This window comes from Oenanthe melanoleuca, chromosome 3, assembly GCF_029582105.1.
Source record: "Oenanthe melanoleuca isolate GR-GAL-2019-014 chromosome 3, OMel1.0, whole genome shotgun sequence".
Classification (NCBI taxonomy): domain Eukaryota; kingdom Metazoa; phylum Chordata; class Aves; order Passeriformes; family Muscicapidae; genus Oenanthe; species Oenanthe melanoleuca.
In genome coordinates, this window is record NC_079336.1 from 83,556,001 (window position 1) to 83,570,022 (window position 14,022).

General features: G+C 37.5%; 1 protein-coding gene across 1 annotated transcript in view; it reads right to left on the reverse strand.

Moving 5' to 3' along the window:
• PRKCE (protein kinase C epsilon) overlaps positions 1 to 14,022 on the reverse strand; it is a 279,185-nt gene that overhangs the window by 179,826 nt on the left and 85,337 nt on the right. The window contains exon 2 of the mRNA XM_056487832.1: positions 1,924 to 1,987. Coding sequence (XP_056343807.1) covers positions 1,924 to 1,987 — 64 coding nt within the window. The remainder of the gene's footprint in view (positions 1 to 1,923; positions 1,988 to 14,022) is intronic.

Genomic DNA, 14,022 nt, shown 5'->3' on the forward strand with positions numbered 1-14,022 from the left:
AAATGAACGAGACATTTTTGAAACATGTAGAACAAGCTACTTCCCATGTGGTCTAGGTGTTTCTGTAAACTACACAAGGATGCACACAGTTGTTATGTTCAACTAGGTGCTGCAATAACATAACTAAATATCCAAAATTATTTAGGCCACAGTCCTAATAAAACAATCCAATAACAGGATTTCATAGTATCCCTAACAACACTATAAAAATGATTTACCAACAGTTGCACAAATCTGGTCTCTTTCCTTTGTGACTAAAACTGGAACCCTCCTAGAGAATTTTGCAATACTGATACATAACACTTCAACACAGTGTGTAAAAAGTATTACACACTTTTATACACTTTTACATTCCCTACTTAATTGCACGGGAAAGCTCAAAAAACAGACAAGTTACATTACATTTTGTAAGAGCACCAACTTCTCTAATTTCCACCAAATTCACCTCAGCTAAATCCTCTTGGTCTTCCTGAGAGCTTCCCATAAGCATTTCATAAGCTGCATTCCCTCACTGGCCTGATTCCATTTGAGTGTTCCATTCCAAGGCTACTGTGGTGACACAAATTTCTCTCCAAGTACCTTTCAAGTGTCACCACCTAAGAAAGGAGACATTAGAATAACCTTTTTCTACTCTCCTGTGTAAAAGGTTAGAGTTTTAAACAACTTTTGAAGAACCACATAACACCATTCTTCCTGCTCTTTGACAGTCAGGCACATTTTAATGCATCTTGGAATGAAATGCTAACAGCAGGCTCACCTGGGTATCAATTAACCATCAGTGTAAGGTTGGAAGAACAGCTACCTGCCCTAGGACAGAATAACACCTGTGCCTTCAACCACATTTCAGGCAATCATTGTCATATCACTCACAAAGATATGTGGAAACAACTATTAAATTGATATTTTCTTCAATGTGCAAGAAGAAAAAATGGTAGCACACCTTAGGTAGGTACAAAAAAGGGGCTACAAGGTAAATTTTGTTTTTAAAATTCAGGATTTATAGCAATATGTGTTTTTTGCAAGCTACTGCTAGTAGCTGGTCAGAGTGCAGCAATTCATTACAAAGACCAGAAAGATAAACATGCTTTTCCACTGTGCCAGGCAAAATAATTTCATTTCATAGCATTCTTGGTTTCAGCTCCTGTCAGGGTTCTTGTGAATCTTCTTCAGATACTGCAAACCAACAATAACCCTATTTAACTGAGCTCCATGAGCTGCTGGGGGAAGCTGATCAAAGCTGATTGCTGGACATTATTTAAGATAATCAATCATCTAGGCCATTTTGGCAGATCAGGCTGTCACCAAGTGCATGACTAAGACACACAGATTTACTTCTTCATAAATTATCTTATTTCTACAATACATCACTTGACTCTGTTCAAAGTAAGCAGCAGAAAATTATTTTTAGAATTTTTCTTAAGAATGTAATAAATACTTCTCTTCCATATTTGGGGCTTTTTCCAACATGTAACTACTATGTCATAAAAATGAAAATACCTCATATAATTATAACATTCTGGTCATTACTTGAAATGGAAAAATACCAAAAATATTAGAAAAATTTAAAAAGTAAATAAACTCCTGTCCCTCATCTTTGATATCCTATCCTTTCTACCTACATAATGGTTAATTTCTTCTAAAGATTAGAGAATTTGGAAGTTTCCTCTCGAAGTTAGTACTACTAAAACAGAATCATTTCATTATGATAATTTTAGCTGGTATTGTTACCATCAGTGATTAACAGGGTAAGATAAAGTGCAACTGCTTATTGACTCAAAGGCAGAGAATAAAATGTGTTCATTTTAACTTGAGCTCATACAGATTCGAGGATATCAGCACACACCTCTGCTAATACTGTCATTGCAGAGATTCTTGGAGATTCCATTCACAAAAGAGTAAGATAAAAATATTGAAAGTCCCTACCTTCACCTGATGATCCTGAAAGGTCTATGATGACATACACTCTCCCTTCTGGCTCCAAGTCAATCTGTAATCAAGAGAAAAAGAAAAAAAAAAAAATCAAATTTAGAATGGCTCCCAAAGCAAGTTACTGTACACACAGGAAACAAGAAGTTTCCAAACCTCACAAAGTCAAGGTGTAGGCAGGACACATTCTCTACCAACAGAGCCTCCTTTTGCAAAGAGGTGTTGAGGACCCTGCATCCTCACTGGTGTGCACACTTGGAAAGTTTGAGCTCAGTGAATTTCACATTACAAAAATTGAATGTACTGCTCTGACATATATTTGCACCACTCTTTTCAAGAAAGTCAAAAAGTGCCACAATTGAGCAACTTAACTGTAATTCATACTGAGACCAGATATGCAGATGTGGAAAACAAGACTGAGAGCAGGACAGATCAGCTCTTGTCCCAGAATGGGGAAATGAGCACACACAGCTGGTACAGCCGGTTAACACGTGTCTATAATGCCCCCTCTGTGTCCCCCCTGGAGAAGGAAATGCATGCTTCATCCTCTCTTTCTGAAACACTACATTTGTTCATTTCTGCACCACTCTGGTGGATTTTAAGGAGTCTTTACCCGTGTGGAGATCACTTTCACTCAGCATGAAATACAGGTGCTCAGTATCAAGCTGCTGTACTTCCAAGATTTCACAGGGTATTAGAATAAGCTCTGGAAAGCTTAGGCACCACAATAAAGAGCTTATTACAGATCTCCCTGCATTTTATCGCAGGTTTCATCAGCAAATCTAAATATTGCTGCATTTGAGTACCTTAACATTACACAAAAAATTAAAAATTATTTCTGCTGCCACACATCTCTCAAAAATAAACTAACTAAACCATTTTGTAATCAGTAGCTTCTGCTGTAATAACAGTTACTGTCACAAGATTTTAGAGACTGAGTGATGTGACACTGTACATTAATACTGTATTTTCAACCTCTTTCAGTAGGAAAACCACACAGGTAAGATTGGTGTGCCAGGACCTGTCCTGTGCAGAACACCCTGGCTGTGCCAGGCTTTGCCAGCCTACATTCCATGGGCAGCCCCATGGGGCACCTGCTCTGTCTCCAGGTTTCTCCCAGCACCTGAGAGGATTTCACAGGAGAGGATTTCCCTCTCTTTCAGGACATGGCTGCTGAGTGCATCAGGATGATGCAAGCTCCTCCCTCCACTGACCACTGTCCTTCAAGAGAGGGCTGGGAGAAGAGTCCACAGGTCCTGCTGATGTCATTGGACATCAGATCAAGAAAATTATCTCAGCAGCTGCATTGTAAATAGAGCAGGCAGGAAATAGTGTTAGCAAGGCCAGGGGTTACTCAAAGGAGAGGAAAATGAAAGCGTGGGTATCTGTTTTTTTATAAATAATAGTGTTGCATTTCCAAAAAAGACATTTTTAACAATTGCTGAATTGGCAGCATGAGTTTTGTGAGGGGAGATTTTTGGGGCTTTAGGCTTTTTGTGTTTCGTTTTAAATAAAGCTGCTGATCTTGAAATACTGCTCCTCTCCCTTTGCCATTTTTAAATAAGAAAAATATTAGAAGATCCAGAAGATCAGAAGCACAGGTGCATGAATAGACTTTGATGTCTATACTGAGGGAGGCTTTTGAAAAACTGCTATAGCACTCAACAGATGGCTGTATTAAAGACAGACATGTCTGATGCTCTGTTTGTTTCAGCACTATACACTGTTTGGTTAAGCTTTCAGTAGAATGCTTTATGCAGTTCAAATCCCAGCGTGCACACACACACACAAAACCCCAACATCATCCTGCAGAAGAATCAGGCATCTGGACAAGTTACTGACCACCATCACAAAATCTCTGTTCTGCCCCTTTAATTGCAAACAGCATTGGAAGCTGCTCAGGAAAAAGACTGGAGGCCTGCAACCAAGTTTCCATTACCTAGCAAGTGGACTGTTTCAATTTACATTTTATTAGAAATGATGCTTAGTGATTTTGAATTGGAAATTTTGCTGATGCTCTAAGAAAAATGAACTATTTATAAAAGGAAGTCTCTTTTACAAAGAAAGCATGTTTCAGTCTTCACATGTTCCAATGCCAGTAAGAATGGACATATTCTTATTTTTAGATTTACAAAATACCCACATTTCATTTCAGTGAGTACTTGCACTGACAGCCTTATCATCATATGAATTAGTACTTTTGCCAGAAGCCAGCAGCTCAGCTGACCCTAAACAAGAAATGAACATCCCAACAAAAGCAGTATTCTCTTAGACTGATTATCTGCCTACCTCTGTTTACTCATTATCTATCTACCCCTTCTTTTCTTCTCAGGTCTTTGATGTATCAAGCCAAACAGAGGGGAAAAAAAAAGACCAATTCAATCTTAATCATTCATTAAAAATTTCCAATTTAATGTCTACAAACATAATTGCATAAATACCTCCAAAATAGACTACTAGAATATGCATGCTTTTTCTTTTCAATCTGTGCATTAAGCTATGCTTAGATTCTGCAATGCAATTTTATAAACAACTAACAAAAGATGCATACAGCAAAATCTAAAGTTCCCATGCATTTTTTGCCAAATGCCATGAATTTCATTGCATGTGAAATGCCCTTAGACATGTGTAACCAGAAACAGAATGACTGGCCAATTTCAGCTGAATAAAAGAGGCACCCTTGAATGCAATGGAAAGAGTTTGATCACAGCAATTCTGATTCCGACCCTTCTCTGACTAAAAATTCTTCTCTCTGAAAGCAGCCTGGCTTTTATATGTGCAGAGAGAACTGATGAGGAGATATCTACAAAAGACATTACTGTTCAAAAGGAAACAGGAACAAGGCAAGATGCAAACTAGGGATGGGACAGAGGAGTTGATACAAGAGCAGCTTTGCTGTAAGCAAGGCACACTGCAAAATATGTGCCTTGCACACATTCATCACATTTGCCACATGCAGCAAAAGATGTAACAACTATCACTGAGCAAAATCTTTGATCACCAAAACATTTTATCCTGTTACTGACCCATGATATTGCTGTGACTTTTGCTGAAATGCAGTTTTAGCATGTGCAAGTAACATGAATTAAAAAGGTAATTTAAACAACTTCTATATTGTTCAAATAACATGTGGCAGCATACTGAGATGAGTGCAATCATTGCTGGAAAGCAGCACAGATAATCAAAAACTCCAGGCCTGAATAAAACCTATTAGTAGCCTGTTGCAGGGAACAAAAGGCAACCATCCATAAAACCAGACATACTTTCAGAGGAAAAAACCCATGTTGAAACCCAGCCCAAGCTTCAGCATATTGAAAGCATTTATACAGTCTCACAGTCATTAATGGATTTTATTTTCAACACCCTTCTGAGACAGTTCCCCACATGCAAAATGGGATACTCCCAAAGGCACAAGCTAGACTAAATGACTTTCTGGCAAGTCATACAAGAAGCCCATGGTTAAACAAGAAATGAACTCTGGTCTCTGGAGGCCCAGACTGCCCACTGGACCATTCCTCCTATTCCTCAGTTAGGCTTCACTTTGTCAAGCAATACACAGCAGTATTCTGTGTATTCTTCCAGCAGTATCAAACACTACCAAGAACTTTTATTCAGACAGCTTTAATGGGTACATATCTGGGATGCAATTTCTTTTCCATTCAGATAATACTCATTGGTAAAAACAACAGCAAAGTATGCTGAAATATTTATCTGCAGCATTTTCAATGGATCATAATTCTTGGGTAACCTAGAATACTGCAAAACTTAAACTATGCAGAAGACCATGAAAATGGTCCAGGTTTTCCTCAAGGTTTGTTTTTCGCAAGTTTTTGACTCCTAAGTGTTCAGAAAAGCTGAGCCCTAAACTTGGCTAGAAGTTCACCATTCCCTCCTCTCAGGCGTAAGACATTATTTCCTACCCCTAAAAATACAAAATTTGGAGAGACTTCTCTTAGACCAAGATTTTCTTAGAAAACCACTCTCTAACCTTAAAAGGATGAGGAAGATCAGAATATGCTATGGAAATGCTTGTGTTGCACTGATGCATCACATTTGAATAGGAGTAAGATTTTATGTACAGCCTGAATAATTCCATCAGCATTTGGGGGAGTTCTTTCCATTCCATTTGACAGCATCAGCACAGATTTTGCATGCTCTGTGGCACAAACTGAGACCTGTTGGAAGCAAATGACAAACCACTGTCTTCAGTTGTTCAGTGCCCCACTGCCATAGGGTTTCCTTTGATCACAGAGTCCATCAGCCACCTATGTTCCAACACAAGAGATTTACTGCACTGCACTCATTTAAAAGCCAACTTGTCTCAAGAGTAATTTAAGAACAGTCATTGACATAGATCCAGATCTGAAATAAAAAATGAGTGGACAAATGTATTTTTCGTGACTGAAATTCCTAAAAGCAGAACAGTTAAATTTTACTCTGTTCTTCCTTAGCTAGACAGTGTATGAAACACAGCAAAACCCCTTCAAACACATAGCTGTTGAGGATTTTGGCAACAGTATAAACCTAAATGGACTGTGTAAGCCACAGAAACAGAAAGAATTAAACCATAAAACCTGCTTTGCACCTCTTCTTGTGATGTTCTAGGATTATCTGATATTTGGGAAGCTTAAAGCATAAACCTCCAAGCACGTGATCTGTCACTGCAGATGGTTATTTGATTCATGTCAGACCTGGGAATGGTTTAACCCTTCCTGAGGGTAGCATAACTAAGTTTTCTTGTTGAACACAAGACTTCTCTGAGAGAAGCAAGGAAGAGATTGTGCTTTAAGTGCTGATAGCTGTAAAGGCTGAAGAGAGGTGGATCCACTGTCTGTTGTTTTTAGAGCTATTTACCAGTTTTGGTAAATATTATTTCCATGAAAATGCATAAGAAAATCAGAACAGTTAGAATCTAATAGTAAACAGTGGAAAGTCTGTGCTGGTCCTTTTGTTCTTCAGCCACAAGATTATTGTGCTGCAATTTAAATAGCTAATAGAGTACCTATTATAACTTATTTAATAGAAAATAAAACATTAACAGTGATACCTTTCAAATATAGCCTTTCAAGTATAGCCTCAAAGGATCTCAATATAGCCAAAATGACTGCAGCCCAAGTAATTTTAAAACTTTCAAACCCTCCATGATTATTGGAACAGGAGCAAACTACTGACCAAAGGAACAGCCAGATGTATGATTTAACTTGCAAACTCGCCCCAGCATTTACACCTGAATCCCAAACAAGCTCATCTGAAATGAACAAGTTTGCAATAAATTCCATAAGTTCAGCAAAATAGCTGAGCAAATGTTATTAATAGGATCTAAAAATTAAGATGTTTACACATTACATCATTAATTACAGAGTAAACCTGACTTTCAAAAGAAATTACCCAGAAAACATACTAAGAAAACTTCTTTAGACTCTCCATTTACCTCCATGATGTTCTTCACCCTACCAGCCTCTTGCTCTTCTGGCAAAGGCATCAGGAAAATTTGGAGTCAGTGCACTGCTACAGTGTCCACAAATCTGCCTTTCATTATGAACATTACATATTTGATTATCATAATTAGAGAGAAAAGTAACACAGCTTGATGCATTGTAATTGACCACAATGGTATACATAAAGGTTCAGAAATTTTGGCCACAGGGGATTCTATCAATTATTTACTCATACTCAAAAGTCAACAAAAAAACATCAAACATCTTGCATGACCTACAGAAAACATCAAACACTTTGCAGTGCCAGACACATGCACTGACATAATACAGAGCAGCAGAAGCCAGGGAGAAACAAGATTCAGCTGAAATAACCCACAGTATCCAGAACCCAACTAAAACAAGAATCCTTCCATTACTTCACAGAGCATATACTGATGCTCAGTTGTGAATCACATGTGATTTAACCTTGTTCTTTCATGACCTGTTGTATCTAAGGCCTCCCAGACACCAGAGGAGGAGCATTTCTGAATGCACAGCGATGCAGGCGTGTTTGAGCACAAGCACACCTGCACTGTAAGAAGCAACATACTCATTTTTATGCATTAGAAGGTCCAACTTTTACAGACCACTGTGCTGAGCCTAGGGTGTTCAGGGCTCATTTTCTTGTAGAATCCAGAGAGTGAACCTGGACAATTGGCTTTATTTACATGTAACAGACAGCAGAGTGGCACAAACAACTGCAAAGGCATCGAGCAGCAGGACCACAGAAGGGTCACTGCACAAAATCAAGTCTGACTCCATGGCCTGAAGCAGGGAAGAGATTACCTTTACTTCTTTGAAAGCTTCAGAAAGTGGAGAGTATGTACAAGGCATTACCTGTTATTACAGTACTTAAAACTTATATGGCAAACTGGTTTCTAAACAGCTCCAACCACAGTTCATGACAAAAGGAAATAAATCAATGAGAGAGAAATCTCTTCAAGAGCAGAAAAATAAGTTAATGACCTTAAGAGATAAGGCTGCCTAGACAAACCACTCCAGGCATTCTGTGTGTGAGCAGGTCAATGGAAACTCACTAGCTTGAGTGTTCCAGACACAAGTGTGTGCTATTTATTGGTTTATTTAACCCAGTATAGTTATTCTAATGATGTAAATGTGTTCCATTATTGAGCATTATGAAGACAAGGGAATAAGCCAAAGCTATGTAATATTTTTTCACTGAACTAAAATGGTATCTACACTAGAAATGGAGGTGGCATTATTTTAGAAGTGGTAATGAAGATAAAATACAAAGAACCTACACAGGCCCAGAGACAATGTGAAGTACAATATATAAGAGCTGTGTTAGATTGAGAAACACCCAACTAGACATTTTGAGTTAACAGACAGCAAACCACCTACTGAACAAAAGCCTGCATAAAGCCATTCTCTCAAAACATCTGCTAAATGCATTTCAAGAAAGAAAAGAAACTCTTCAGAGCAAAAACACTTTCCCAAACAGATGGTTATTTGATTTAAGAATAAGGGAATTGCATTGTGTGGTAAGATCTGACCTGTAATTTCATCACAACACTTTTCAAAATGTATTTCTTAATGCACTAGTGCAGTGGCACTCTCCAAACCACAGGGAAATAATTAACTGTCACAAAGTATTTAAGACATGTTTGCTGTCTTGGCTTAAAGGCATTTTTAAAAGTCATGCTACAGAACTGCAACCAGAAGGGAAGGTACCTTACATTTAGCAATAAACACTGAGCAGGGAGTCAAGGCTACTAGCACATAGTGGTTTAGCCAATTACTACATGTTAAAAACTGATAAAGGCTATCAAATTATCTTCCCACAGTACAATTTCAGACAACCACTTGCTCATATGCCAAAGCCAAACTCACAGGTGGTACAATTGTTCAGTCTCAGGAAGCACCTAAACATGACAATATTTGGAGCTTTTCCTAAATTGCTTTAACCAGATATTTGGAGCTTCTCCTAAATTACAATAATAGTTCCTCTGAGTAGACAACTTTTCAACGCTTTGCACCACCACCATGAAATATGTGTCTGTATAAAAGCAAGTACATGGATTGACCGGTAGTTTTTCCTGGCCACATTAAACGTTTTTGGTGGACTGCATACTTTTCTCCTTAATTCCTTAAGTAATTCCCTATTTCCTTACGTCCTTTAAGCAAGAATTCCTGCCTGAAGACTTACAGATTAAGATACCCAAGCAATGCTACCTATTTCCTCTAAAGATGTATTTCTTTATCATCAAAACCCTCCTTTCTTGCCCTCTCTTCCTGCCACATATACTCTGGGAACTCAAGGCAGTATACAGTAGGCAATATCTACATGGCATTTCTGTACAAAGAATAAACAAAATAACTGTGCTGATTTTTAGATCTCAAATCAGGGAACTTAACAACTGGAAGAACCAAAACTTGAGTGTAACATATTCATTTTTTGTGTATTAGGTATCAATTAAAATTCTTCCTAAAGGTAAAATCCAAAGACAGGATATAAGTAAATCCTAGGAAATGGTGATATTAAATGATGTTATGTTGATGTTCAGTTTTCTCCTGTCATTCCTATTCTAGTCCTCTGTAAGAAAAACAAACAAAAAACAAACAAACAAAAAAAAAAAACAACCAAAAGGACCCCTTACACCACCCAAAAAATTAAAACGAACAAACATCAAAAAACCCCAAAACCCACCAAAAAAAACAACAAAACCTCAGAAGTTGCCCATGAATCAACTGTACTCCAAAGCAAAGGTTAAGAACATTGATGATACCTGCTTTGGGTAAAGCTTTCATCTGCCTGAGAGTGAACATCTTCCCAGATATTAGAAAATAAATAAACCTTACATGAAACCTCAGCCCTAACTAAACAGACACTTCAGTATTAGCCTCAGACCCTTTCCACAAGAGGTTCACATTTTCAGTCTCTCAAACACTACTGTGCAGTACCTGTCAGGAACTCTTGAGAGGAGTCCAACTGGAATTACAGTCTTCAATGAGCCAAGAATGCAGCAGGGAATTGAATCCACTTCAGCTCAGCTCAGGCTCAGGCTCCCTTGTAAGTAGAGCTGTGCTGGCTTTGTTTCAGCTAGCAACAAAACTCACATCTAGGTTTTGTTTCAATTAAAAACCCCCAACATTACAAAAAGCACTACTGTTTATGGGTGTGAATTCAGTTCAGCTGAAGAAAGGTGAAAGGCCTTTCTTATCTGGAAGGCAAGCACATTAAATGTACTCTCCATCTGCATTCACAACAGACATTAATCCTCCATTAGGAAGTAAACAGCTTGAATCAATATGCTGCAAATGGACAAACTGTACTTCAATGACACTTGCTGGAACCTTTAAAGTAGCTTGAGGATGTGCAACGCCAGCATCGGCTGCAAGCCAGAGTGCATCAGCAGAGAGAAATGAAACTGATGGCTAGATTTTTACTCTTCTCTCTTGCCAATTTGATTTAGATATGAATGAAAATCCCTCTGCCCCAAACCCTCAACTAAAGTGGCTAAAACTACAGAATATGCAATTGGGATAGCCCTAGTGGTGTGCCCAGAGGTGCCTTTGATCTCAGAAACTGCCTATGAATTACTAAGTCCTTTCTCTCAAGCTTCCAGAAAATGAATAATATCTTATCTAAGGAAAAGGAAAAGGAAAAGGAAAAGGAAAAGGAAAAGGAAAAGGAAAAGGAAAAGGAAAAGGAAAAGGAAAAGGAAAAGGAAAAGGAAAAGGAAAAGGAAAAGGAAAAGGAAAAGGAAAAGGAAAAGGAAAAGGAAAAGGAAAAGGAAAAGGAAAAGGAAAAGGAAAAGGAAAAGGAAAAGGAAAAGGAAAAGGAAAAGGAAAAGGAAAAGGAAAAGGAAAAGGAAAAGGAAAAAGGAAAAGGAAAAGGAAAAGGAAAAGGAAAAGGAAAAAAAAAGGAAAAGGAAAAGGAAAAGGAAAAGGAAAAGGAAAAGGAAAAGGAAAAGGAAAAGGAAAAGGAAAAGGAAAAGGAAAAGGAAAAGGAAAAGGAAAAGGAAAAGGAAAAGGAAAAGGAAAAGGAAAAGGAAAGAAAAAACAGCTCTAGAAGCCATAAAGACTTTGCTGAAAATTCCCCAGGATTCAAGCTGCTCCTCTATCTGTGCAAAACTGGACTTGGAACGTGACAAAATCCCTGACCTCCTTTGCAGTTTACCTTGGTGCACCTCTCATGAAATTTGGCTGGTAATCAACTTGTCAGCACAGCGTCACCACACACACAGATTGACTTGGGCTTTTGTTTCAAGTCTCACCTTGGCACCCAAAGCCAAAGAAGGTCACAGGGCTGGACTCTTTGACCTACCCAGATGGTCAAACTGCCCCGAGGCAGTGCCAAACAGGGGCAGCTCCGTGGATTACCACCAGGCAAGAAACAAAGAGCACTGCTTCAAGGAGGCAGAACTAAAGAACACTGCAGAAATAAAATAATACAGGGTTTGAAACATCTTCAATTAAAAACCACAGGAGAATGAGAAGAATAAAGGATCTAGGGAAGGAGACATGGGAGCACGCAGAGACAAAAATTATATATACAGCTCAGAAGTAGCATGAAGTTGTCACAAGGAAACAAAAGGAAGTAAAATAATATTTCAAGAACAAAGCTAAGCTACAATTACTCTAGAAATTATTCTGAAAGTTTTCTTTTGGAAATATTAACCTCTTTTAACCTCCTTAAATCTGAGAATGCTTCTCATTACTATCTCAGCTGTCCTATGTCAGAAGACACAGCTTTATCCCAAACATAAGGGGTAAGCTTTAAAAAAGTAATAAAGAAGTTTAAAACAGTTTTTAGATCAAGACATCAAAACCATGCTGGCTTACTTAAGATGTTTATTATTCATCTATGGAGTTGAAAGCTTGTCATTTGTTAACATAAAGTATCTCTTGTCATTTACCCTTATAATTGATACATTTTTTTCAAAATACACTTAAATTACTAAAATTATCTCCTACTGTCCTGTTCAAGTTCACCAAAAATACATCTCTATTTTCAAGGAGAGAAACTGAAAAGCAGAAAGTGATTTAGACCATTATAGAATTACCTAAATTTGTGTTAGAAAGGAGGGGACATTGAACAATATCATGAAAATATTTGTTTCCCAGTTACAAAAAAATCCTCCACCAAACAAAAAGATGAAAGCATGAATAAACAAGCTTCAAAAATTACAAATCAATGTTCTTCTGCTGGGTTTTGAAGATGGAAGAAAAAAAGTATATTCTAGACAAATATTCTCCATGTCCTTTCACATATGTATCTGTAACTTGAGTTTCTTTACAAGAAACATTGACATTATAATAAACAAACACCACATTATATACAAACCACAATAGTTACACAGAATTGGCATCAAATATTTAAACAAAAGCATCCTTTCTGGAAATATCTCTCCTATTTACAGCCTGCCAAAAATCGCATTGATTGAGAGACTTAGATCAAGTCAAGTTCTGAAGAAATTTGAAAGCAGAAAACAGAATTAAAGAAAATAAAATACAAGCTTCTTGCAAAACTATCTCTGCTCTTTTTTTAATTAATGTCTTCCTAAATGCTTGTTCAGCTTAGAATGAAATCCTTCATTTTGCTCTCACACTCTGTGGCACACACTAGTGCAAGCAGGATAATAAATTCATCCTTTCTTATAGTAAGGACACGCAGGAGCCCCAGGGCAGGTTTAAGTAAGGATGCCTGTAACAGTGAGGGAACTGAATGCACCTCTCAAGTCTCAGTTCACTATCCAAAGAGAAAGATCACTCCTGTTTTCTAAGGGAAAAGGGAATTTCTAACGTCTTGTAATAAACAAGCATTTTGCCAGTAAACGTGGCAGATTCAAGCACACAAAATGATTGATATTAGATATGTTCAATCCTGCAATCTCCCCCAAAAAAGTAAATTCAAGAACAGCACCAAAATATTTTAAGTTTCTTGAACAACTACCCAGAACTGGTTAAAAAAAGCCTCAAAAATTTGAAAGAAAATGTAACCCCCAATGCAATTTTATGTGCCTTCCCCCAAAAAATTGCAAAAGGAACTAAAAAATGTATTTCTATAAAAAAACATCATTAAGATATTTTCTATTTGGTTCTATTTTTTCCCATGTTTAGAAAGGATCACGATAAGATCTTTACATATCATTTAATAATGCTGAGGGGTCTTTTCCAACATAGTTTTTGTGTGTTGCTCTGATATTTTATCCTCTGTTTAATCATCAGATTAGAAAGATCAATGAAGCTAATTCTGTTAACAAAATGGCTATCCTGAGGACTACAATTATCTGTGATTCACTTGGACTTCCTCTGCAGCTTTAGCCATAACAAACCCAGAGCAACTCCAAGACTCCTTGGATGTCAGCTACAAAACACTTTGTTAAAACAACAGCTAAACAGAAAACTGATATAGCTCGTTCCACCCATGCTTAAATGAAAAAAAAAAAAAAACAAAAAACAAAAAAACAAATAAAAACCAAAAAACAGGTAAAATAAAATTTAGTAGCTTTATATACCTTTATACACGCTGCCAGGCAACCTGTATTGCATGAAACAGACCAGAATGCAACATCTTGAATACAGAGATTACAGAAAAGGAAATGGCAAAAATAGCCACTACTATTATTATGGTTCCTGAAAAGTTACACAGTCC